This window comes from Mirounga leonina, unplaced genomic scaffold (genome assembly GCF_011800145.1).
Source record: "Mirounga leonina isolate KUSES-001 unplaced genomic scaffold, KU_Mleo_1.0 Mir_114, whole genome shotgun sequence".
Lineage (NCBI taxonomy): Eukaryota > Metazoa > Chordata > Mammalia > Carnivora > Phocidae > Mirounga > Mirounga leonina.
Genome location: NW_023270265.1, coordinates 44,735,714 through 44,759,940, shown reverse-complemented (window position 1 = coordinate 44,759,940; position 24,227 = coordinate 44,735,714). Strand labels below are relative to the sequence as shown.

Here is a 24,227-nt window from a genome sequence, read left to right as displayed (position 1 = left end):
TGGTCAGAGCAAGAGAAAAATAAAAAAGGCAAGAAACACCGAAGTCCGGTCATGAGAAGCCCTGTTGTCCCCAAATACATCCACCTCCCTGCACAGGGCTTGGCTATCTGAGACAGAACCATTTAATGGCTCCCATGTTGTTTCAAAATGAATGTTCTGGTTAAGAGATCAGAGTTGTCACACCAGGCGTGCCCAGTTTCATGATGACTCTGTGGCCACATCTGCAAATGCCACTTATTAATCACAATAGACACATGGCTTCTGGCTGCCCTGTCACACAGTGTCACAAAGCATGTCCCTGGAGACATCAGCAGGCTCAGGCGTCAGGGATGTGGGATGTGGTGGGGTTGGCTCCCCTCACAGGGCATGGGGGGAGCATAGTGTTGGGTTTGTCAGGCCAGTGCCCACTCACACGGTCAGCATGTGCTCTTGTTCTCTCTGCAAAGAGAGAAGCTCAGAGGAGGAATCTGTCCAGTAGGCAGGTGAGATCTGGGAGGGCTTCCTGGAGGAGTCCTTGGCCCGTGCTGTAAAGATTGGGTCAGATTGGGATAGGGCCGAGGAAGGAGGGGAGACTCAGCTGCAGTGCTCACGGACATCTGGGAGTTGGGATCATGTGGAAATTGGCTTTACTGGCGGGGTTCAGTGACCTCCTTCTGGAGAGGTTGTAAGCCCACTGCTGGGACCCATCCTCATGTGGGTCCCATTTAGTGATTAATCAATCTGTTAAGGATTAGAATTACAGGTCTATTCATGACTTTCCCTCAACCCAGAGAATCTCAAAATAGAAGATCAGGGAGACCCAGGTCAGCCCCTACTCCACCACCACGTTGCTGAAGGACCTGAGCACGCCCCTTGCCTTCCCCGGCCATCTGTCCCTGGACGGAGTTTACGGATGCTCTGTTGAGTGAAAGGGAAGGCAGACCTTAAAACATGTGTACTGTAAGATTCTATTTATACAAAGTTCAAAAGCAGCCAAGACATCTTGAAAGGAAAGGAAGCCGGGATGTTGTTTGCCTTTTTCTGGGAACGGTGGGGACTGAGATAAGACCCTTTCGGTGGCTGGCCGGGTCTGTCTCTGGGGCCGGGTGCCGCGCACACAGCTGTGTGTGCTTTGTGGAAATCCACTTCAGCTTTGGGAACTTGCCAGTGTGTATTTTATACTTTGATTAAAAATGTGCTTTTAAAAAAGTGAAAAGGGGGCACCTGAGTGGCTCAGTTGGTTAAGCGTCTGCCTTCGGCTCGGGTCATGGTCCCAGGGTCCTGGGATCAAGCCCCGCATCGGGCTCCCTGCTCAGCGGGAAGCCTGCTTCTCCCTCCCCCACTCCCCCTGCTTGTGTTCCCACTCTCGCTGTGTGTCTCTGTCAAATAAATAAATAAATAAAATCTTTAAAAAAATAAAAAATAAAAATAAAGTGAAAAGTTTCCCTGCCTCTGGCTTTACTCCAACTGAGGACACTTTACAGCTTTCCTGGACTTCTCAGACTGCTAACTGGAAAGAAAAGGTGACTTTTCCTCTGTGGACAGAGGCAACAGCTTTGTTTACCTTTTTGTTTTGTTTTGTTTTTCCTACAAGGAAATGTTAAATTTAATTCTGGCCAGCCCATTTGTTTTTCTAAATTAGCCATTGCCAGAAAATAGACTGTGGGTGCTGAGGGGTGTGTTTGTGTGTGTGTGTGTGTATGTGTATGAGTGTTCCCTTCCTATACTTAGCATTGAAAATAAGTTGGAAGATGTTCATACACATCTAGCTAGGCAGAGAAACTTCCTCTTCATCTTTCCATCAGTGCCCCTGGCATAGAGTGCGTGTTCAGTAATTATGTGTTGAATGAATAAAAAATTGAAAAATCAATTAATAAAAGAAAATGGGAGAATAAGAAAGGCCTGGACCTGTGTCTTTATTTGCAGGCACTATTCAAATACCTGGCCTCCTGGCTTGTTTTCTGGACATTGCTAAGACAGATCAGAAAAGGGGCATCTGGTCTATTTTTACACAATTACTGCTCTAAGCCCTCTGATTTGGAGGCTGGGCCAACTGACCCGAGACCCTGCCCTGCTGCAGGTCAGCCCCGGGGATCCTCAGGACAGGATGGCCAATATGGAGCAAGGGCACCACCACCACCCACTGCCATGTCTGGGGTAGACCCACCAAGACGTAATTTCTCCCTGAGCCTAAAGAAAGCCTTGGAAGCCTTCCTTGTCTAGAACACCAAATGGGCACCCGCCCTCAGTCATCTGCCCGGGAGCCCTGTTACTTCTAGTTGCTACAGACAAGGCATTCTCTGAATTTTGCATCAGCATACGAAGACCCGCTTCTGTGAGGGGAACCGAGTTATACAAGAACGACTAATGCGAACTTATCATTCAGTAAGCCCTTCCGTGCATAGCACAGTGCCGGGAAGCTAGGAGTGAAGTCAAGGCCCACACGCCCTTCCTTCAAGCTGCTCATGATGTTCCTGGGGAGGCAGGATGTAGGTGCACACCACGTGGTTGTAGGGACTGGTTACAGAGGCTTTCCGGCGAGGCCCCGCCATGGACAGACGGGCAGAGGGGGGCAGAGCGGGCTGGGGTCAGGTAAGCAGAAGCAGCGAGTGCTGATAACCGAGGTTAAGGAGTCTGGGGCCTCCGGGAACACGCACTGGGGAGGTGCAGGCCATTGACGAGGGAGAACCTTAAAGGTGCCACTGTTCTGGGGCAGAAGAACTGGGATGGGAGGAGAACCACCCACAATCCTAAAAATGGGCTCATGGTCCTCAAGGTTGGGGGTGGGCCTAGGAGGCTGCTGGGGAAGGGCACCGAGGCCCAGACGGTCTGTCTCTTCTGCCAGGGTGGAGGGGCATGAAGCTTGCTGGAGGGGAGCTGGAGGGAAGGCAGGCCCGCGGGCCGCTGGGAGTCTCTCCTGCACTGAGGTTGGAGAACACGGGCCCAGGTAGGAGGTATGGACACCAAGTGGAAACTCACAAGCGGTTTCCAACCAGGAACAAGGTGGCATCGGGGGCTTGGGAAAGGCCATGGAGGGGAATGTGGGCTCAAAATGGAACCAGGATAGATGGGAGAGAAATGGAAAAGCTAATGATGGCAGGGAGGAGCCTCAGGACCCCAGCTCAGGAAAACTGAGGATACCCCACTCTCAGCAGAGGGGGCTACCCACCTGAGAGCCTCATTCCCACTGTTTCTCCCACATTAAAAACACAGTTTCCACATCCCAGCTCATTTCCTACCTCCTGGTTCTAAGACGTTTCCAGTACGAATGCTAACTTGGAGCCAAATAGCAAGTTTTCCTGGTGCGTGTGATTCATAGGAAAAAGTCTCTTGGGCTATTAAAAGAGGGGGGGGGGCGGTTTAAGCATTTGTGTTCAAAGCAAATTATATAGAAACTAAGCAAAGTGCATGTCATTCTGGCACTGAATACTGCTTTCCCCAAATAATGAGGCAGGAAAAATGAGCTCTGTAGTTAACATGGTGCGCAGATGTTCCAGAAAAGGATTAAATGCTTCAGAACAATGCAAATGAAACCTGGCTTAAACAGGTCAATCCACTGATAAATATGTGGAAGATGTGTTTATCTGCGAAACTCACATGTGCATGAGAAACGGAGCCTCTTGGCTTCCTTGAACACACCTTATCGTGCCTGGAAGCCCCATTCCTGCTGAGGTTGGGGGAAGGTGCCTCAACCTGACAACAAAGGTCATGCCTGACTTCCTCCAGGCAGATCCTCTGAGGACCGCCTGGGACTGTCTTTGGTGACAGGGCCACCACACTCCACAGCCAGCCTGCGTGATGGGAGCATATTTACAAAGTATTAATTGAGCCCAGAGAGCCCGTAAACTACCAATTTCACCCTCCCCCCAACCCTGCTCCCTGCCCTCAAGCTGCCACAGCTGTGGAGCTAATGGGGGGCACTCTTGATTGAACAGATAGAAAACTCTCACAGCAGAGAGTGGACCAGGGAGGGGAGGATGCCCTGCAAGTCCTCAGCTAACAATAACACTGAACCTAGAGGCAGCCTCAGAATCTTTCTGAACACGGCGTCCAGGGAGCTATTACTGAACCAGCTGGAGCGGGCACAAGAGAGGAATCCTATCGGCCGTTCTAGGAACCGGCAGCGAAGTGTCTTAGGATTCAGCAGGCCTGAGTTCAAGTCAGACCCCATCACTTGCATAATCTCTGACAGATAGTTCATCTCCACCTTGAGTTTCTTCATCTGTAAAATGGGAATGAAACCAGCCCCAGAGTCTTATGAGATTACAAATAGAAAATGTTTATCAGAATTACTGCACTTAGTATGCATAATTAAATGGTGTCCATTAAACTGAAATTATTATTTTTCACTGAACTTTTGAGATCTAGAATTTCTAGAATTCATAAGTTTAGAGGATATAAGAAACCGAGCTAATTCCATGAAACCTTTGTGCATTCAAATGCTTTTCCATTTGTTTAGAACATTCAGAATGTCATATGCTACCGTGAAACATAAGTGAGTACGACCTGGTCTCATTTAGATACATTTTAAACATGATGTTTTGAAGGTCAGTGTGGTTTGGTAATAATAAATTTTGCTGAATAAAAGGAGTACTTTGTGCATCATGTCTCTTACTGGACAGAACAAGTGGACAGAAGCACATGGTTATCTCAAATGATAACACCTACATATTCTTCACGTTTTCAAGTAATCCAGTGTCTCCAAGGTATCCCATAATTTTAAGTCCCATAAAGAAAATTGCATTCTGTGCACTCTGGATGGTGCTATGAAAAATCACATCATTGATGCTTTTCCTCCAGGATGTTATGAGTAAAAAACCAATGTATGTGCATTTCATCAATCCGCACTAAGTTATATTACCTGTTAAAAAATGCCAGCACAGTTTCATGCACCGGAACCGTCTGGACTTTGTGGTTCAGCTGCAAGAAGACCCACAAAAGTAGCGTTTTCAGAAGATGAAACTCGTTAAAAGTGAACAACCTGGCCAAAATAAAAGAGAAGAAATTTTAGGAATAGCAACAACTCCCGCCATTTTTAAGAAAAAACAAAAAGTTAAGAGTTTAGGAATGAGGCAACACCACCCCTGAGTCTGTAGGTCACTTCAGACAGATGTGAAATGATGTTCTCAAGGTCATGGGAGCCGGTGAACGGCGGAGCTGGGATGTGACCCTCAGCAGCCTGACCCCCACCCGCTGCACTGCCAAAGAAACGGGCAGCTTTAATGAGACAGGTGTGCCCGAGATGTTCTCATCTGTTTTCATTTAATTCCATACAACAATCCTGCAAAGTTGGGATATACTCCTTAGTCTTACAGATACATAAATTCAGACTGACCCTACGTTTATTTAAAATTTTAATATTTTGTTCGTCGTGGTTTTTTGCATTAATTTTGATTTTAAAACATTGCACCGCAATATACTTATCTCAGCAGCTGAGGTCTTTTGGTGCCCCTCTTAAATTTTGCACCTGAGGTAAATGCCTCAATCCTCACCTCCTAGTCCCAGCTGGGACTGAGGGCAAAACACCTTAGTAAGTCCGCAGGATTCTGGGGGCAGAGCTGGGCATGGGTCAGTGCAGCCCCAGGCTGGCTATGGAGCCTCCTGCAGGCTGCTCGGTGGCCCCACAGCCCCAGCTCCCTCATCCGTAGATAGTGGTGAAGGAAGATGCTAGAAACTACGTGAGCGGCACAGATTCCTGTCCCTGCTCTAACAAACTGCCATGAACCAAGTGGCTTAAAACAACACACATTTATTATCTTATAGTTCTGGAGGTCAGAAGAACAAAACGGATCTCACTGGGCTAGGATCAAGGTATGGACCGCGTTCTTTCTGGAGGCTCTACGGAGAATCATTTCTTTGCTTTTTTCGGCTTCTAGAGGCTACTCACATCCCGCGGCTTGTGGCTCCTTGCTCCAACCTCAGGCCAGCAGCACAGCACCTTCCAATTACTTTCAGGCTCTTGACTTTCCTGCCTCTGTCTTCCAGGTGCAAGGATCCTTGGGATTATTATTGGGCCCATCTGGGTGATCCAGCACACCCTCCCCAGCTCAAGGTCATCCACCTGCGACCTTCTTGCCCTTTTGCCGTGCAGCCTAACATAGTCACAGGCTCTGGTTGGGACGTCATTATTGAGCTGACGGCACACACACGGGTCATTAGCGCAGTGCCCGGCACGGAGGCGCATGCTAGCGAACGGCAGGTCTGCCTCCTAAGGGCAGGGCTGGGTCCTGGCTGCAGAGCCCACGCTCCGCCACAGAAGGTGTGAGACTTCTTATCTAGGAACGAGTGGTGGGAAAGAGCAAGTGTCACCCCCCCCAACGTCAACTCTGTAAAGTGAGGAGGTCTCCCAAAGAGCTTCTCTAAAGCCTCCAACAACTTGACTATCTAACGGGTCATTTCAACATGTCTTAAACCGCTGGATGTTTCCCATCTTGAGCATGGGGACGGCACGCTGGCTTCCAACCTCTCATAGCCGCTGTACCCACCACTTTGAGTGGTCTTGGTGGGTGGGACCCAAGCTAAGTGGTGACTCTAAAGGGAAGTGGAAATGTCACCCACCCACCTTTCACACTATTTCTGGCCACAGGAGAACGTCTTTTTGCTCTTATTTGTTTTTAGGCCACCTACAGATGCATGGGCTTTGATGCTGGCTAGACAGGACCAAATTTGTCACTGTCTGGGCCATGATGGTGAGAATGATGGGGGATGTCACAGAGCCACTTAGGATATGATGTGCCCACACAGAACTCCACCAGGACACCAACCAGCTCTGGCTGGGGAGCTACGTGACTCCTGGTGCAAAATCCAAGCCCCAGGTCCCCAAGCCCCGAGGAGCAGGCAGCAACATGGGAGGAGTCACTGGGGCTCCATGAATCAGGGTCCTGGTTTTACTTTTATTATGATGAGTAACTGTTCAAATAAAGCCCCCTGTCTTTAAAGATTTATTTATTTATTTGAGAGAAAGAGAGAGAGCGTGTGCATGCATAGTGGGGGAAGGGCAGAGGGAGAGGAAGAGAGAATCTTTTTTTTTTTTTTTAAAGATTTTATTTATTTATTTGACAGAGAGAGACACAGCGAGAGAGGGAACACAAGCAGGGGGAGTGCGAGAGGGAGAAGCAGGCCTCCCGCTGCCGAGCAGGGAGCCCGATGCGGGGCTCGATCCCAGGACCCTGAGATCACGACCTGAGCCGAAAACAAGAGTTGGATTCTAAACTGACTGAGCCACGGAGGTGCCCCAAGCCCTCTGTCTTTAGGCTAAGTACCGGTACCCTAAAATACTGGTTCCTGCTGAGGACATTCAAACATATTTTCATTTACTTAGGAGCTCTGACGGCCTCACAGAACCCACAGAGATCCTGAACTTCCCTCCCACACAGGTGAACATCTGGACTGTTCTATCTGCGTTTACTGGTGCTCACTAGTAGCCGTTGGGAGGTAACTGGTATTTGTTCTTTAAGAGAAAAATGTTAACAAGACAGTTTATCTTTTTTTTTTTTAGAAAATTATACATAAGTAATAAAGGCCCCCGTTTGAGTACAGACTACAGAGAAAGCCGTATCACTGCAGACAAGAAAGCATGACCAAGGGTGCCTACGGCAGTCTGATGGCCCCAACAAAAAATGAAGCAAAATAAAACAAAAGGCCATTAGGAAGGGAATGAAAAATTGCTATCTGTTCATTCACTGGAACCCTGTACAACATCAAATTTAAAATGCTAATTAGATATGTAAGTATCAACATGGAGAGAACACATCACATTATGTCAGTAAATAAAGTAAGCTGCAGAACATTGCAGTCACTATGAGAACACTGATTTGAAGTTTAAGCTTTTACGAAACGATATTACACATTATTTATGGACACGCATATATGTAGTAAGAATATAACCACATCGATTGGGCTCATGCAGGCCCACAACAATGGTCTGATTGTCTTTAGGGAGGGAGGGAGGCCAAGAGGATGCTGCAGAGGGAGCATGGTTGATTTCTGCTTTATTGGTAATGTTCTCTTTCTTATGACAAAATGTCATTGTTCATTTTGGGAGGTGGGTCCAATTGTGCTTTCTATTCTCCTCCTACCTTTAAATTTTTTTTACAATAAAAACTAACCATCAATATCCTTATTGATCTTGATTATCAATAGGGAAAAATGAGTCCTCGTGCAGAGCACAGCAGTGGCCTGGGCCGGTAAACACCAGGGGCTTTGAGGTCACTCAGACCTGTGTTCAAATCCCAACTCTCATGCTACACGCAGGGAATCTGAGCCGATCCTTTCATTTCCCAAAACCTCCATTCCACACGTGAAAACACAGGTAACAGTACCCACCTCACTGGGAGGCTGGAGGAGTTAGGCTGATAACCCACTCAAAGTATCCTGTATACCACAAGTGCTCAATAGTTGGTAGATGGCGTTGCCATTAGCCAGAGAAGCATCAGCTTGAGGAACTGTTATGTTTGAGAGCCATGCCCCACGGTGCTCCAGATGTGGGACAGGCCTGCCGTGGAGGACAGGGTTGGCTTCTCCTGGGAACTCCTGAGCCCTCAAGCCAGACAGTGTCATGGGCAGGAAGCCAGGGAGAAGTGGGCAGAGCCTGGGTTGTAGGGCAGTTACCTGTGCAGATAGGAACTGGATAGCTGATGGAGTTTTCCACTTCTCCTAAGTCTACCAGGAGCTTGGCTTCCAGAAAAGCAGAACTTGGAAAGCAGCTTTCATAGTATTAGAGTTCACGGACCAGGGTAACCTAGTGGTAACCTCTAAAGAGAAACTTAACTGGCAACCCAAGGCCCAGGCAAAGAAAGAAAAACCCAGAGGCCCCGGAGGTCAGGAAAATTGTATTTTATGCGACGCTGCTTATGAAACGCAAAGGAAGATGAGGTCAAAGGGCTTCAGAAAGGGAAGGTGAATGGCCCAGAAGCTGAAGCATCTGCTGAGATGGACGTTGTTCCCATGAGGCTTAGAGACCCAAACACCATGACCACAAGCTGGGGGACGGGCCACTCTCTACACTAAGTGGGCCCGGGGGATGTGCCATCCCTGACCCCTCATGGGCTGGTACTGCCACCCAGCTGCTCTGGGGCCATGTGACTTGCCAGGACAACCCCGTCTTAGCAGAGTTCTGGTTGCTGGGCAGCGTGGCCTCCAGAGCAAATGAAGAGACGGTGCAGCGTGGAGGGTGGGAGGCTGGACTTTGGAGCCTGAGCCCTGGGCTTGAGCCCAGCCCTGCCTTTTATTATCCCTCTTATCTTAGGGACAGTAACTGTACCTATCACACAGGGCTGTGGGGGTTTGGAAGGGACAGTGCACAGAGCAAGGCACATACCCCAAAGTGCTCAATAAACATGAACGCATCCAAAGGTTTGTTCTTAATCAGCTGCGGTGCAAGGTGCCAGATCCACCAGCCGATGAGTGTGCCCAGGTGAGGAGCCCGAGCCTGGGTAAATGTCTCACAACCCTACCAGGCGCCGGGTATGGCTGAGCCCCATCTTCCAGCACCTTCTGTTCCCCACCTCCCTCCAGCTTCAAAGCAGGTGGCCGCTGGACATCACCAGGGCGGCTGAGGAGAATCTGCCTCCGGGGACGTGAACTTGAGGTCTGGGCGCAGTCGGCCCGGTGTCTCCAAGGCACACAAGCTGATGATGTGCTCGAGGTCACGCAGGGCTCTTCCCTCCTACTGCTGGGACGGCTCTGGACTGGCGTAGACATCTCCTGGGGAGGGGCCGGAGGAGCAGGACCCCATTCCCACATCAGTCATGTCTCCCCAAGTTTGTGCGTCTAGACGCTTGACGTGGAATGTACTTGACCTCTTTCCCTGGCTTGTGAACGTTTTGTAAGGCCCATTCCATCACCGGGGTTCTGGCTGTGGTCAGAAAAATTTTTCCCTTTTCTTGGTTAAATGCTACCAGGGTGCGACAGCTCAGTCTTTCCAAGGGAGGGACAGCATTAGGAAAAGTCTAAGGGATGCCATGTTTATCTTTTCTTCAACGGTTGCGTAACCTTTGCTCTGCTGGAGGGTGGGGGAGGGCACATGTGGGGAAAAGCAGCAGGGAGTGGGGCAGAACGACACCAGGAGCCCACCCAGGGCCCCTCGGGGTGCTCCCGGGCTGGGGTTCCCGAGGTCCACCTGATAATACAGTCTCCCTCAACACCAGAACTCTGTTCTAGCAACCTCCTTTCTCTTTAAGTGTGAGGGCATTGCAAGCCACTCAGTAAATTCAAACCAACAGTGGAATGAATCCGTCCAGATCTAATTTCTGAAATCAGAATGCCTTCCATCCCATAAGCATGAGTAAACATTTCATCTCTAATATACAGCTAAAATATTTAGAATTTACTTCTCGCTTTTGAAATTCACCCTGAGGGGATACAATCTTGGTAACTTGGCAATGGGTATCAAGAGCCTTTTAAAGAGGCCCAAAGAGGGGCACCTGGGTGGTTCAGTCGCTAAGCATCTGCCTTCGGCTCAGGTCATGATCCCGGGGTCCTGGGATCGAGCCCCACATCGGGCTCCCTGCTCAGTGGGAAGCCTGCTTCTCCCTCTCCCCCTACTTGTGTTCCTTCTCTCGCTGTGTCTCTCTCTGTCAAATAAATAAATAAAATCTTTAAAAAAATAAATAAAGAGGCCCAAAGAGTCCTGACGAGTAAATGCAATCTGTCACCCTAAAGCAGACCCTGCGCTGGATGAAAGAATGTCATAAAGGAGAGCACCGGGCCCACGATGTTAGGTATTCACATCAGTGCTGCATTGCTTGCAGTTGATAACTGCATTGTGACCACATTAAAAAGTTCTTTTTCTCAGCAAATAAACACTGAAGCATTTAGGAGAAAGGGTACCTGATGCATGCACCTTGCCCCCAGAGGCTTCAGAAACAAGATGTGTGTACGTAGCTACACACAGATGCAGATGATCGAGCAAACAGCAGAGATTGAAAAAAACAGGGTAAAGGGCATATAAATATTCTTTGTACCATTCCTATAATTTTTATTTAAGTTTGAAATTGTTTTCAAGTGATACTTTTCACTTGTGACAAAAACAGAAAGTCCTTGCACTTCTAGAAATTTAATGTGGGAAAATAATCTGAGATAAAGACATATTTGTCGAAGAATGTCACCAAGGCGCTATATTTATATTGGTAAAACACTAGAAATAACCTAAAAGTTCAGGCACTGGGGACATTTCCATGAATTACTCGAATGACCAGAACGAGCCAGCCAGGAGCCAGGCATTTCAGACAGGAGGGAGAGCATACCCATGGGTGGCAGGTGCTCAGCAGGGCTGGAATCTAACGTAGCCCCATGGATGCCTCGTGGCTGGTGAGATGGAGGGGCAGATGGGCACACCAAAGCCCCTTCGGCTACAGACGCTCTTGATGGGGGTCAAGAGCAGACACAAGACCCTGAGTTAGAGGTCTCTGCAGTGGTCCAGACAACAGTTGATGGAGGTCTGGCCTCTGGCTGGTGCCCAAGAAGAGAAGCCCATAGAGATGGGTTGGGTCTGGAAGTGTTACTGATGCACTAGGGGTGAGGGCCAAGTGGTGTGCGGAAGGACTCCCAAGGTTTTAGCTTGAGCAGCTGGTGGAGGAACACAGGGTGGGGCCCCAAGGGTTGGGTGTTAGCTTGAGTTGTCAGGTCAAACAGAGGTCTGGGTCAGAGCTGTTTGGGAGAGGAGTCAGGGCTAAAGCTAGGAACTGATTTAGGGTGAGAGGTTTTATTTTCTGTCTTCTGATTTTCTCTGTTTCCCATTTTCCACAGTGAATGTATATTAATGTTGTCGGGATGTTTTTTTTTAATTACATAGGCAATTACTGAATTATTTACCATACGGGTAACGAGACAGCAGGCACCCAGAGGGTTAGGGAAGTCCATCCCCATCCCCACCCCTGCTACTCCACGTTTTGGCCCCCACCTGGGGCTGGCTGTCCAGGATGGTGGCGAGTTTGGGATGGAGCAGGTGCTGAACCCTGGGCCTGGCCATCAGAGGCATGGGTGCGCCCCACTGGAGCACCTCCCTCCCAGGACCAGCCCTGCTGCCCCAGGCCCACTCCAGGCTCAACTCCTGGTCCCACACACAGCACCCCTGGGGACCAGCTCTGACCTGGGGGACCGCAGCACTTTGTGGAGCAGCTCCTGTGGGATTTTCCGGAGGTGGATCTGTGTCCCCACCAGAGGGACCAAGTTCATTTCCAGCCACTTCTCGCAGGCGGTGGTGAGCGGCTCTTCCTTGTACTGAGAAGGAGAAGAAAAGCCAATGGATAAAAAAGATCCCTGGCCTCTCGGCGCCCTCTGCTGGCCTGTGGCTATTCTACAAGTGGGCTCCCAGGAGTGTCCAGCCGCAGACGCGCTCAAACCTTCTCTTCCAAATACATAAACTGCAGCAGATAACGTTTTTGGAGTGTCTGCTCTGCTCCCGGCCCTGCACTAGGTTGATTTAAGTTAATCCTCACCACGATCCTATGTGGTCGGTTCCTTATTATCCCTATTTTACTGATGGAGAAACTGAGGCCCCAAGATTGTTGCTTTTGCCAACCGTCATGCAAGCAGCAAATGGCGGAGCTGGGAGCAAACCCCGGTGGTCTGACCACAGGGTTGCACACTGAAATCACTGGGCTAAAGTCAGTCACTGATCATGGAACGGCCTGCAGCGTGTACCCCACAGGGAGGCTGGTAGGGGCATGTACCCTAACATCAAAGTCCAACGAAAATGAGAAAGTTCTCCCAGGGCCAGGGACCTCGACAGGGTCTTAGTACACCTTACAGGTCCTCGGGGTGACAGTCCTTCCAAGGCCAAAGAGTGGCCGAGAAATGCTGACCGGAATGCAGAGATGCTGCCCAAAGGGTGACGTTCTAGTTCCTGATGGCGTGAAGGTGAGGGCACCGCACTGTCTTTGACAAAAGACGCAGTGAGTACCTTCTTAGAGGCCATCACGAGGGCACTGTGATGTGCCGATTGTTCGCGAACTGAACGTGACGCTCAGATGTGCCTGTTTCCTGGTCAATGGTGGCCTCACAGAGGAAGGCTGGGACCAGAGGGCCTGGGGTTCGAGCCCAGCACCGCCACTCAGAAGCTGCCACCCTGCTCAGGTTGCTCCCCTCCTTGGGTCTCAGTGTTCTCCTCTGATAATGTGACCCTTAAGATGATATCATTTATTGCCCATACAGACACAGTGACTGGCCTGGGCAGGCAGACACACACAGTTTCACCCGACTCCAACAAGAATGTCCTGGAAGATTGTTATTTTGGTGAGAAAGGCTGTGCTTTTATTTGCCCCCCTAATTTTAAGGCTTTTTTTCCCCTCAATTTAAAAAAAATTTGGTTTTAAAATGTCCTTTTAAAATAAAATTATTTTTAAAATTGTTTTCTTGGCAAAATGAAATATCGGTACCCATAAGTGGGTGCTTTCAGAGAGATTTTTTTTGGAGTTGGGCCTGGTGGGTAAAATCCCAGAGCCTGAGGTGCTTTGAAGGTCCCCAGGTGTGATGTGCTCTATCCAGGTTACCCTCACCTTGCAGCCGGCCAGGTAGAAGCTCTTGATGGTGCTTGGCGTGAGTCCGTTCATCATCATGACCACACACCTGCAGAGAGAGAAGTGTGGTTCCTGGAGGGCCCCAGGCTGCTTTCAGCAAAGCTGGCAACCCCAGAGGTTTGCGTCAACTCCAGGATGGTGACAGGGGTGGGAACCGAGGTGCAAAAGGGGGTGTGTGGAAGGTGCTGGTCCCGCCGCCCACCAGGCACGGTGTTCTTCATGTGCTGGCTTTTGCCAGCGAGACACTCGAGCAGAATTAGCTGGGTTTGGGGTTGGGGTACAGAAATTGGTGCTCCAGGAGGCTGACGTGCTCACATGTGCTCCCCCTTTCTCCCTGTCAGGCTCATTGGCCAGGCTTCCCCAGATCAGGGGACACGAGGCAAGCCTGAAGCACACACATACATGCACGCTCGCAGCGAGCCTGATCCCAGCTCTGCCAGTGCAGTGATTCATGCACGAAACCAAGGAACAGGACCCGCTGGAACCTGCACGCACACACCGCACCCCCCGAAGATGGGCGGCCTTGGCGGTGTGGGATCCAGACCTAAGCAGCCATCGGGGTGATTTTGCACCTTGCTGGGAGCTCAGGCAAGATGACCTTTGAGGGGGCGCCTGGGTGGCTCAGTTGGTTGGGCGACTGCCTTCGGCTCAGGTCATGATCCTGGAGTCCCTGGATCGAGTCCCGCATCAGGCTCCCTGCTCAGCAGGGGGTCTGCTTCTCCCTCTGACCCTCCTCCCTCTCATGCTCTCTGTCTCTCATTCTGTCTCAAATAAATAAATAAAATCTAAAAAAAAAAAAAAAAAAATGACCTTTGAGGTCTCGTCCAGCACCTGGATTTGTGATGCTATCAGGGTGACCCAGGGCATTTCTGTTCCGCTACACACACATACTCACACACACGCATGAATCCCCCCAAACACACACACACACACACACACACACACACACACACACACTGGGGCTTGTTGCTGCCACACCCCTGCCAACTGTACCATCAGCCCCTCAAAGGCAGGTAAAAGTCAGCCCAGCTGCGTGCCAGGCCCACCTGGATCTGACCTGTAATACCCGCCACAACTCTCTGGAGAATCTTGTGCAAGGCCCCTCTGCCCCAGGCAGGCCACGGTTTGCTCATCCATGCAATGACGGCTCATTATCTCCAAAGCCCTTGCTCCTCTGACCTTTAAACCAAGTCATGGGGTGGAGCAAGGAAAATGAAGGACCTGTCATTCTTGGCTCAGCCACAGATCGCCCAGGGCTGGGGCTCCACGAGGAAGCTGGGACTTCAAATCTGGGCCCGAGGTAGGGGCGCTGGGACGGACAGACAGAGGCTGCAGACCCTGCTCCAAGGGGAGGCTCACCTTCCAGCTTTCGGGTCAGAGCTATCAGAGCACAGGAAATAGCTGCCCAGGAATGTCCTGAGCAAGGAAGCTGTGATTTAGGCATTATTTTTACTGCTGCGCTGAGCTGCAGATGGGTGGTGCATGCAATGCAATGGGGTGTGGCAAATCTCAGCAAAAGCCAGACCTTCAGCCCCAGTGTAGTTAGCCCCAGACCCTGCATGACCTGGCTCTGCCTACACCAGCTGGTCTCCCACCTCCCACGGTCACCCGCCCTGCAGTCAGGCCAAGCCAACGTGCTGGGACACCTTTTCAAGACTCTGGTCCCCTCAGTTGTCACATCTAGGCCTCTGAGAGCCTGCATCCCTCAGTTCCCATGGCATCTGCATCCCCGATAAGGCTTCTTGATACTCCTGATCGAGTGTCTGGCCTGAGTCATTTCAGGTACCCCAAGAATGAGATATTGGCTCAAAACCATCTTCAGGGTTGTACCTGTGTGGATTCTACAGAAAGTGAGCTGAAACCAGCACGAGCCTCAGGAGTGATCCTGCCCCGCCCTTTACAGAGAAGCCGATGTCCTCTTCTGACTTGGTTCATTCATTCATTCATTTCCTCAAAAAAAGATCCTGAGGCAGAGAGTGGAGCAAGCCACAGGCGGACCATCGCTGCCCGGAGTCCCCTCTCTGTGTGGAATCCCATCAGGTACTAGGAAATCGAAGAGCTGGAATATACCACCTCGGGGTTCGGACGTGAGTGCAGTAGGCACACATCCCTGGAGAAGCCCGAGGGAAGGCACAAAATATTCTAGAAAAACTGAATCCCATCAACGATTTTCCATTTGGTTCATTTACCCTTTCCTAAATGTTACTGGAATGAAGCAATATTATAGGATACAGAAAAGGGGAATTCTAAGAACTGTTCCGGTTAATCACAGGGACCTGTTTACTTGAAATTAATCATACATAACACAAAATGTTCCACTTGGGATCCCCATCCTTTGTTCCACTTTACTCATTTCCTGTGCCCTGGAGACTGTAGGGCAGGAAGCGCCAGAGAGCAGGGACTCTGTCCCTCCGGTCCTCACTGTTCCCGGTGTCCTGGAGGCATCGTTCTTAAAGGAGCAGGTAAGTGATTGAAGGTGTGATGGAATAAACTGGCAGGTGACTGGCCCCCAGCAAACCCGGCCTCACCAAATGCCGCTGGAGGGGAGCAGGAAGGCTCTGACCCATGAGCAAGCAGGTGACACCACCATTTCACCTGAGAAACGGACAGTGTTAGGGGTCCAGGTTCTGGGGCCCCTCGACTTCCTGCAAGTTCTGGCTGATCTCCCGTGGCCTTGAGCAAGTTACCCACCTCACGAGGCCTCCGTTTTCTCTTCTGTGAAGTGGACATAGTCACGTACCACCTCCTAGGGCTGCAGGGAGGCTGAATGAGGTCACCCTTGCCAAGAGCTGAGGACAGTGGCTGACTACGGCAGATGCTCCATCTCAGAGTACATCCCCTCACCCCCAACAAAGTCCTGTGAAGTAGGGCAAATGTAAAGAGCCCCATTTCACAGCTGAGACCACTGAGGCACATAAGAACAAGGAACAGCTTACCACAGGGCAGAGCACAGCCCCTGCTGCTCACACCCTTGGTTGCTTTTGGCTCTGCAGAAAGTCTAATGAATGGGGAGCTTTGGAGCACCCAGGTGGCTCAGTCGGTTGAGCGTCCAACTCTTGATTTCAGCTCTGGTCATGGTCTCGGGGTCGTGGGGTCGAGCCCTGAGTCAGGCTCCGTGCTCAGCACAGCGTCTGCTTGGGATTCTCTCTCCCTCTCCCTGTGCTCGCCCCTAATCAATCAAATCTTAAAAAAACCAAAAAACAAAAAAAACAGAAAAGGAAAAACTGGGAGCCTCTGAATCTCCACCCCCAGAGCTGCATTTCACCCTCACACCTTCAGCACCTACACGTTCTCTCGGTGCCCATGGACCCAGGCAACCGTTGGCAGGTTGAGCAAGCTTTCACATTCGATGCCAATCCACTGTAAACGCCTCCTGGTTCCCCCATCTCGGCCCCGCCCCTTGACGGGCAGCCCAGGTGGGCCAGTGGGTCTGAACACCCAGGAGAAAGCCTGAGCCCCAAAATGGGCAGCCGGATTGGTGGGCAATTTGGGCTTGGATTGTTGCATTTGTCTTTCTTCTGGAAGATCTACGATGACCGTGTGTAACATTTGTAAGAATAAAAGTATTACATACAAAGAAAAACAAGTGGGAGAAGTAAATCCGGACAGTGAAGAGTCAGCTTGTCTTCAAAGGGCCAGCTGAGATGTGTGCGCCCGAAATAAGAGGCTTGTTAGTTACAAGTGAAGGCCGGCGAAACTGACAAGCAAGCATGGTTTGCGCACCCCTGCGAGGTCACCCCGCACACCCATAGAGTATCTCGCAGGCAGAGAACCCATTTGCATTGCATGCCGTGAGTCAGGACTGACTGGCTGGAAGGAGCATGTTGCTGGGGCCGTGGCTCAGTTGTGAGCTCACCACGTGTGAATTAGTGCCTCAGTTCCTCTGCGGACTCACAGCTGTGCTCTGTGCAGAGAAACCCACAAAAGAGAAACGTTCTACGGATGGGCCAGGAGGGCCCCCTTCTCCCTTGCCCAGGGCTGGCCCGGGCCCGCACCCTGCCATGCTTCTTACCTTTGAAACAGGCTGTTGAACTGGAGGATGTGTGCAGAAGCCAACAAGCCCAGCACGTCATCCATGTCTACCTCCACCTCGCTCAGGTAGAGGCTCTTCAGGGCCGTGGCGAAGGCTGGGGGAGCCGTAGCCGAGAGAGAAAGCTGTCAGCTTGCGGCTCTGCACCCTGCGTCCCTTACTGGCGGGTGCCCTCCCTGCTGGATGCTCAAGTGTCCCCAGCTAGGTAGGCAAAGGTGCCCTTAGAGGACCTGAGCGCAGATCCAGCCCGGCTTCCACCCTCCCCAAAGGAGTCGAGGAGGGAGCCCAAGAAAATCCAGCTTCTGCTGAAAGAATGCTGCTCTAAGCCCATCCTGGCGTCTGTGCCTCAGGGGTCCTCCGTGAACCTGGGCTCCGCGTGCTGCCCAAATACGTGCAGAATGCCGTGTGCGTGTGGGTGTGCTTTCTCCTCTGGAGAGGACGTTTAGCTTACAGCAGATTTTCCTCAGAGCCTCCAAAAAGGTTAAGGGGTCTTCAAAAAGGCTAAGGACTCCTGGCAAGAGCCAGGATGATGTCATGTCGAAGAACTGAGCTCCCGTGACCGGGAGCAGAGGGACTGGGCTTATTCTAAGTTAGTCTACCTGATCCCAATCAGCACTGCAGCCCGGCCCGGTGCTCTCTGAGGACAACCGGCCTGCCCAGGGCCTCCGCGGATGGTGTCCTGACCTGCAGATCCGCAGACCATGACGGCATGCAGCTGCAACACGTGCCGCATTAAGACAGAAGTCTGTCTCTGGTTCCAGGTGGCCAGGCTGGGGCAGGAGAGGGTGAGCCCAGCGAGGGAGGGGCGTGTGCGGTGCTGCCCGGGGAGGGCGGGCCACAGGGCTTCCCTGTCATCGGGTCTGTCTGACCCAGTGCCTGCTACTTTCTTCCCCCTTGGCATCCTCCACACCTCTTTCCAGGGGATGAGCACCTCTCTCTAGCACCTTCTCTGCTCCGCTCAGCTATTTCTAATAAGGAAGGACTGAACACCGTGTGCCACTTGTTTGTTGTTCTATTGTTTGTTTTTAAATCTGGGAGGGCTGTTGGTTCAATGGCATTGTCGGCATAAGAAGACAGGTGTACATTACCAACTTTAGTGACCAGGGGGTCATTGATCTTCAAGGAAATGATCATCTTCTTTATGGGGGGTCTTTCCTTGACATTCCCACGCAACTGAGCTGGTAAAGGAAACAGATGGGTATGTCAGGACCCGATTGTTGCGGTGAATTGTGTAGGATACAGCGTGCGGTCCCCTGGCCCTTTGTACAGCCTTGACCTTGGCATTCACTGCTCCATGTTTTGTTTCTGTTTGCTTGTTTAGGGGATGCATTTTTGAAATGATTATTTAGAAATAGCTGAAGACTCCTAAGAAGTTGCAAAAACAGTTCAGAGCTCTCGTGCCCTCCTCGGCCACCTTCCCCACTCATCTCACTCAGCCACTACGGCTGCCAAAACTGGGAAACGGATGCTCTCAGTGCATGAGATATTTTTTACTGGGCCCTGCCCCGCTCCCTCTCTCTCCCCACCTCCTTCCTCTCTCTCTTTAGGCTGTGAGCAGTTTGAGGGCAAGGAGTGGGCTTCTGTTATCTCTGCATCCCCAGCCCAGACCTGGCACAAGATGGGACAACAGTGACCACCTGCTAAAGGACGAGCATGGGATGGAGGCAGTCGCCTAGCGGCTGTTGGAACTTTGCCCCACCAAGGGCTCCCAGCAGGCAGGAAGGGCAGCCTGATTCACCACCCACCTCCCCCAGCCACTCACACTTATTCTAAAATGGGAGTTACAACACCTACGGCTCTCAGGTCTCCAGTGGCATCCCAAGCCCTTGGCAACAAAGCCAAAGCGCCCCCCCAGTGGCCCCAAGACCACTAGTCTCTGGCTCACTGGACCCCAAAACTGCCTCCTCGTGGCTTATTCCATAGAAGAGCCACGGGGCTCCAGCCCTCCCCGTCAGAGATCCTGACTCCGTACGTAAGGCGGCACCCCACCCCTACCTTCCCCCCAAGTGGCTTGATTTTTCCTCCCAGACCCACTATTAATTACCACCACCTGTTACCACATCTGGTGTCTGTCGGGCTGGCACACTGGATGGTTTCCTCACCACTCCCTCCCCAGTCTTGCAAACACTGGTCCTCAGTAAATGTCGGCCGAATTAACAGAATGAGGGGATTCTGTCAGCAGAATCCCAAGCCTACTGAGCTCAAGGTTCTACGTAATGAAAAACGACACGAGTCGGGATCCAAAAAAGGATGTCACACTGCGAGCCACAAAGACCACAGAGAAAAGGGGGAGAACAAAGATCCGTTCTCCTCGGGCAAGCAAGGCTGTTGAGCCTTTCCTCACCATGCTCAAGGCCCCTGGTCCGTTCACCCTCTCATTTGGCAAGTATTTATTGAGCACCTGCTGAGTGTCAGGCCCTGTTCTCTGCTCTGACTCCTTTTCCTCCAGGATTTCAGGACTTCCTCCTGCCTGCACGAGGCGCTCTGTCGCTCACCCATGCTAGGGCCACAGACAAGGCACTCTGGAGGTGGCAGTTTCTCTCATGACGGGTCATGCTATTCCTTGTGCTTTATCATCATTTTGGGTTGGCTTGTCCATCCCCCAACTCCCTGACACCAAGTTCCTAGCACAGTGCCTAGGGTAAGTTAAGCGCTCAACATTTGTTGAGGAAAGAAATGAATATTATCTGCTAGGTCAGAGTCAGTGGGAGGCAGAACTTCAACATTGCCTCTGTTTTACTGAAAACCTCAAAATCGAACAGGAAAGTAGTAATTCAGTCATGTGCTTCTGAGGTACTCTGAAACCAAGTGGTTCCTTTTTAGTAAGAGAGTACCGTATCCTTTTGGGGGTTCCTCCTAGAGAATAAATGGGTCCTGCTGAAGTACAGCTCATCCTGGACTCTTGGAGGAAGGAAAATGAGCAGCTGGGAGAGCCGTGCGTGGCCAGGACAGGGACGCTCGCGGGGGGGCTGTCTCCGCACAGCACCCACCACTCCAGGACAGGAGCGCACAAAGCAGTAGTCGTGAGACCATCCAAACTATCACTGTGGGGCACGTCCTGCTTCGGCAGGAGCACGAAGGCTGGTGGCCGTGTCCACTGAACACCATGGGCACACGATCCCTAGGACCGGGCACAGACCCTGAAAGTTGTGACAGTCTGGGCCGCGGTGAGGGGGAGGGGCTCTCATCTCAGCGCCTATCCAGATACCCCCCAGGCAGGCCCAGCCTCCAGCAGGGGGCTTGGAGCAGAGTGGCTGTCTTAGCCGGGCCCAATCTTTTCAGTGAGACCCTTCTAGAATGTCAAAGACCAAAGTATTAACAGTAACTCCGTTTTCTTTTTCCAAATTCTCTTGCTTTTCAGTGCATTCATGTCTGGATCTCCATGGCTTTTCCTTGGGTGCCCGGGGAGTGTTCTGACCTAGGCGCAGGGGACACAGAAGGAGACGCTCAATCCCACTCTCAAAGACACTGGGACAAACGCTTGGAAGGAGCAAAGAAGATTGTCACGTGAGTGTGAGGGTCGTCCCAGTGCTGGGGAATGCCGCAGCCTGCTCTCAGCTCCCAGCTCAGCAGCTCAGTGGGGAAGGGCTGAGTCAGAAGGCTTGTGGCTGGGCTGAATCCGGCCGGCAGCCAGGCCCTCTCTCCAGGCTCAGGGTGGGGCAGCAGCTGGGGGGCTGGCCAGCCTGTCTGGCTTTGGAATAACAGAGCTTTGCTGCCACATCCTGGAAATGGAGTCCCAACCCGCCTGCTCAGCTGGTTGGCTTTGGAGACCTTGAATTTTCCATGGCACCTGCTTAGGAGTCATCTTGAAATGATGCCAATCTATATTACCCAAAGAAGGCAGTCTGTCTGGAGAGGAACTTAAGGAACAGAGAGGGGAGCCTGGGGATTACTAGGGTTGAAAAAGGAGAAAAAGAAAGAAAGAAGTGGCCCGAATAGTTTATGGAATGACATGAAGTTACGAAAAGAGAGAGCAAAGGAAACATAACATCGACATACACATGAAAACTCTAACCAGCCAGATGTCAGAACTATGCCTTCCTTCCAGAAAGCCCATCAAAAGACTCAACACAACCGTTCGCTCTTCTCAAAGAAGTAGGTAGTAGGTAGAGTCTCCATTTCAGCTGGCTGGGCAGGATTGGGTTGTTATGAGAATAATAAATGACATTTCCTGAGCGCCCAGGCATATGCTCTAGAACCTCACAGCTATTTACCTTCTCTAGGCTTCAAAGCAATATAGTGAGAACAATTATTCCCATGTTATAGCTGCAGACCGAGGTTAATGTGATGAGGTCACACCATGGGCCCTGCTCTTATCTGCCGGAGTGACCCTGGTCTCCAAACAGATGACCTAACGCCAAGCTGGGGACCCTCAAACCAGAGGGCATTTGGGGCTCTATGCTGGGTGCCAGTAAGAAAATACCTCGCAGAAGCCTCTCCAGTTCCTTTGTGGGGCTTGTGGTGCCCTGGGCCAGTGCCATCAGGTAGAGCTTGGCCAAGGTCTTGGACTGGAAAAGCTGGGGCTGGTGGAGTTCCCATTTGGAGCCGAGACATGTAAGAATCACGTCTAAGGAGAGAATGCCGTGATGAGTAGGCAGTTTCATGGCGCCCCTTCCAAGAGACATGTCAACCCCTCCCGCCTTCCATTCCAGCGCAGTCACAGAGCAGATGGGTAGGGGCCGGGGCGGGGGGGGGGCTTCACTGGGCTGTTCCAGGAACAAAACAATGAAGACTCAGGGCACTAAGTGGCCCCCAGGGGATACAATGAGCAGCCTCACAAGGTAATAAAGAAAGAGATAAGTATCAGAGAGCAGCTGACCCACAGCTGTAGGACTTTAGAGGCATATGAGCTGCCCTCCAGTTGGGGAATTAGAAAGGCTTCATGGGGAAGGGACACTGGCTGGGACACTCTTGGGGGCCTCACCGTGCCTTCCCGTTACAGCATTTCTCATCCTTGGCACCGTTTGTATTGGGGGCCACATAATTCTCTCTCGTGGGGGGCTGTCCTGTGCCTTGTAGGTTACTTAGCAACATCCCTGGCCTCTACCCACTGGATGCCAGTGGCACCCTCCCCACTAAGTTGTGACAACCCCAAATGTCTCCGAGCATCGCCAAGTCTCCCCTGGGAAGGGGTCTTGCTACCCAGTCCCCTGTTGAAGCTATTGGGCATTGGTGCTTAGTTATCGGCCACCTGAAAGGTGACACCAAAGTGCAGCTCAAAGGCCCATCACCAGGAGGCAGAGTCCTTGTGAGCCTCACTTTCCTTGAGGGAGTGGGGATCCCCAAAAAACCCAGCTCACAGGTGTGAAGCAGGATTACAAAGTAAAGGAGCTTTTTTGCAAACTGTAAGGGGCTTTATGCAAAGGGCTTTATCTCATCCTTGGATGGCATAGATGATTAAAAAGAGAGAGCCTTTGACAGGAGGGCAGATGGAGGATCCAAGGATACCTGGCCACATGAGGCGTGAGAGGCTGTGGGCAGGGGGCCTCTGCAGGCTGGACTCCTGTCAGCGCAGAGCTGGGGGAAGAGGATGGTGCTCGGCCATCCCCCCAAACCCTTAACCTCAGTGCTGGGTAGGACCTTAAGAGCCAGGAGCCGCATCGACTTGTTAAGGGCCTTGCCATTATTTTGACTGAGTGAGCTCGGGCACCTTTTTCCTCTCCTGTTAGTAACACTGTGTTTCACCAACCATATGATGCTGTTTCATGCTGGGTTCAGAATGTGGGCTCGCATCTCAAATCTCGGGGCACCTCTGGTTGTGCTGGGCTAGAAAGAATCCCTCCCGTTAAGGTGATTTTAGGCAGGAGCAGACTTGTGGAGAAAGCGTGTCCCCTCCCCGGACACCCGCATCTGCATTCACACGGACACATGCATGGGAGACATCACACCCAATCCCAGAAGTCTTCTCCCTGAGCCACAAGATGACCTCAGACTATTTCGCGGGGCCTCCAGTCAACCAGAACCCACAGGTGAGAAGAAATCAATTAGCCCCCGCTGGGGAAGGAGGCTGGCTCTGACCTCGGGCAGCTTATCTAAAAAAAATCTCCTTTAAGGGGGCGCCTGGGCGGGTCAGTCAGTTGAGCAGCTGACTCTTGATTTCGGCTCAGGGCATGATCCCAGGGTCCTGAGATCAAGCCCTGTGTTGGGCTCTGCATTCAGCAGGAAGCTTGAGGATTCTCTCCCTTTACCCCTTCCCTCTCCCTCTCTAAAATAAATAAATAAATCTTAAAAAAAAAAAAAAAAATCTCCTTTAAGGAGCTGGCCTGTCCAGGCCTGGTGAGGTTCAATGAGCCTTTTCCCAGCAGGACAGACTTAGCCTGGTTCTTTATTCTAAATCAGAAAAGTCCTCTTGGACAAGTGCAGATGTGATGTCCAACTCATGACTGGTTAGAGCTAAAAGGGACAGAGAAGAGCTGTCCATGCTTGCTTCTGTTTAGTCTTCCAATCCAAACCCTATTTATTTACATCAGCATGTCTGTCTTCCCTGGGACCGATTAGCATATAAACATGTGTTTGTCAAGCCTGGTTTCATTCATCAGCCCATGGTGTATCTGACAAATATTTACAGTGCCTATTTAATGTTACGTAGTGTGCAGCAGGCAGAAACTGGGACTTACAGACCAGTGAGCTGGCCTAGCATCTGGTTTCCTTCTGTAGAAACCACAGCTGGCCCTGACTGCTGTGACATTTGACTGAAT

General features: G+C 51.2%; 1 protein-coding gene across 1 annotated transcript in view; it reads right to left on the bottom strand.

The window, feature by feature from the left end:
• The window catches only part of BTBD16 (BTB domain containing 16), a 44,061-nt gene that overhangs the window by 11,749 nt on the left and 8,085 nt on the right, over nucleotides 1–24,227 (bottom strand). The window contains exons 6-11 of the mRNA XM_034987310.1: nucleotides 21,953–22,096; nucleotides 18,618–18,707; nucleotides 17,512–17,626; nucleotides 13,479–13,548; nucleotides 12,071–12,201; nucleotides 4,841–4,960 (exon numbers count right to left, since the gene is read on the bottom strand). Of these exons, the coding sequence (XP_034843201.1) occupies nucleotides 4,841–4,960; nucleotides 12,071–12,201; nucleotides 13,479–13,548; nucleotides 17,512–17,626; nucleotides 18,618–18,707; nucleotides 21,953–22,096 (670 nt within the window). The remainder of the gene's footprint in view (nucleotides 1–4,840; nucleotides 4,961–12,070; nucleotides 12,202–13,478; nucleotides 13,549–17,511; nucleotides 17,627–18,617; nucleotides 18,708–21,952; nucleotides 22,097–24,227) is intronic.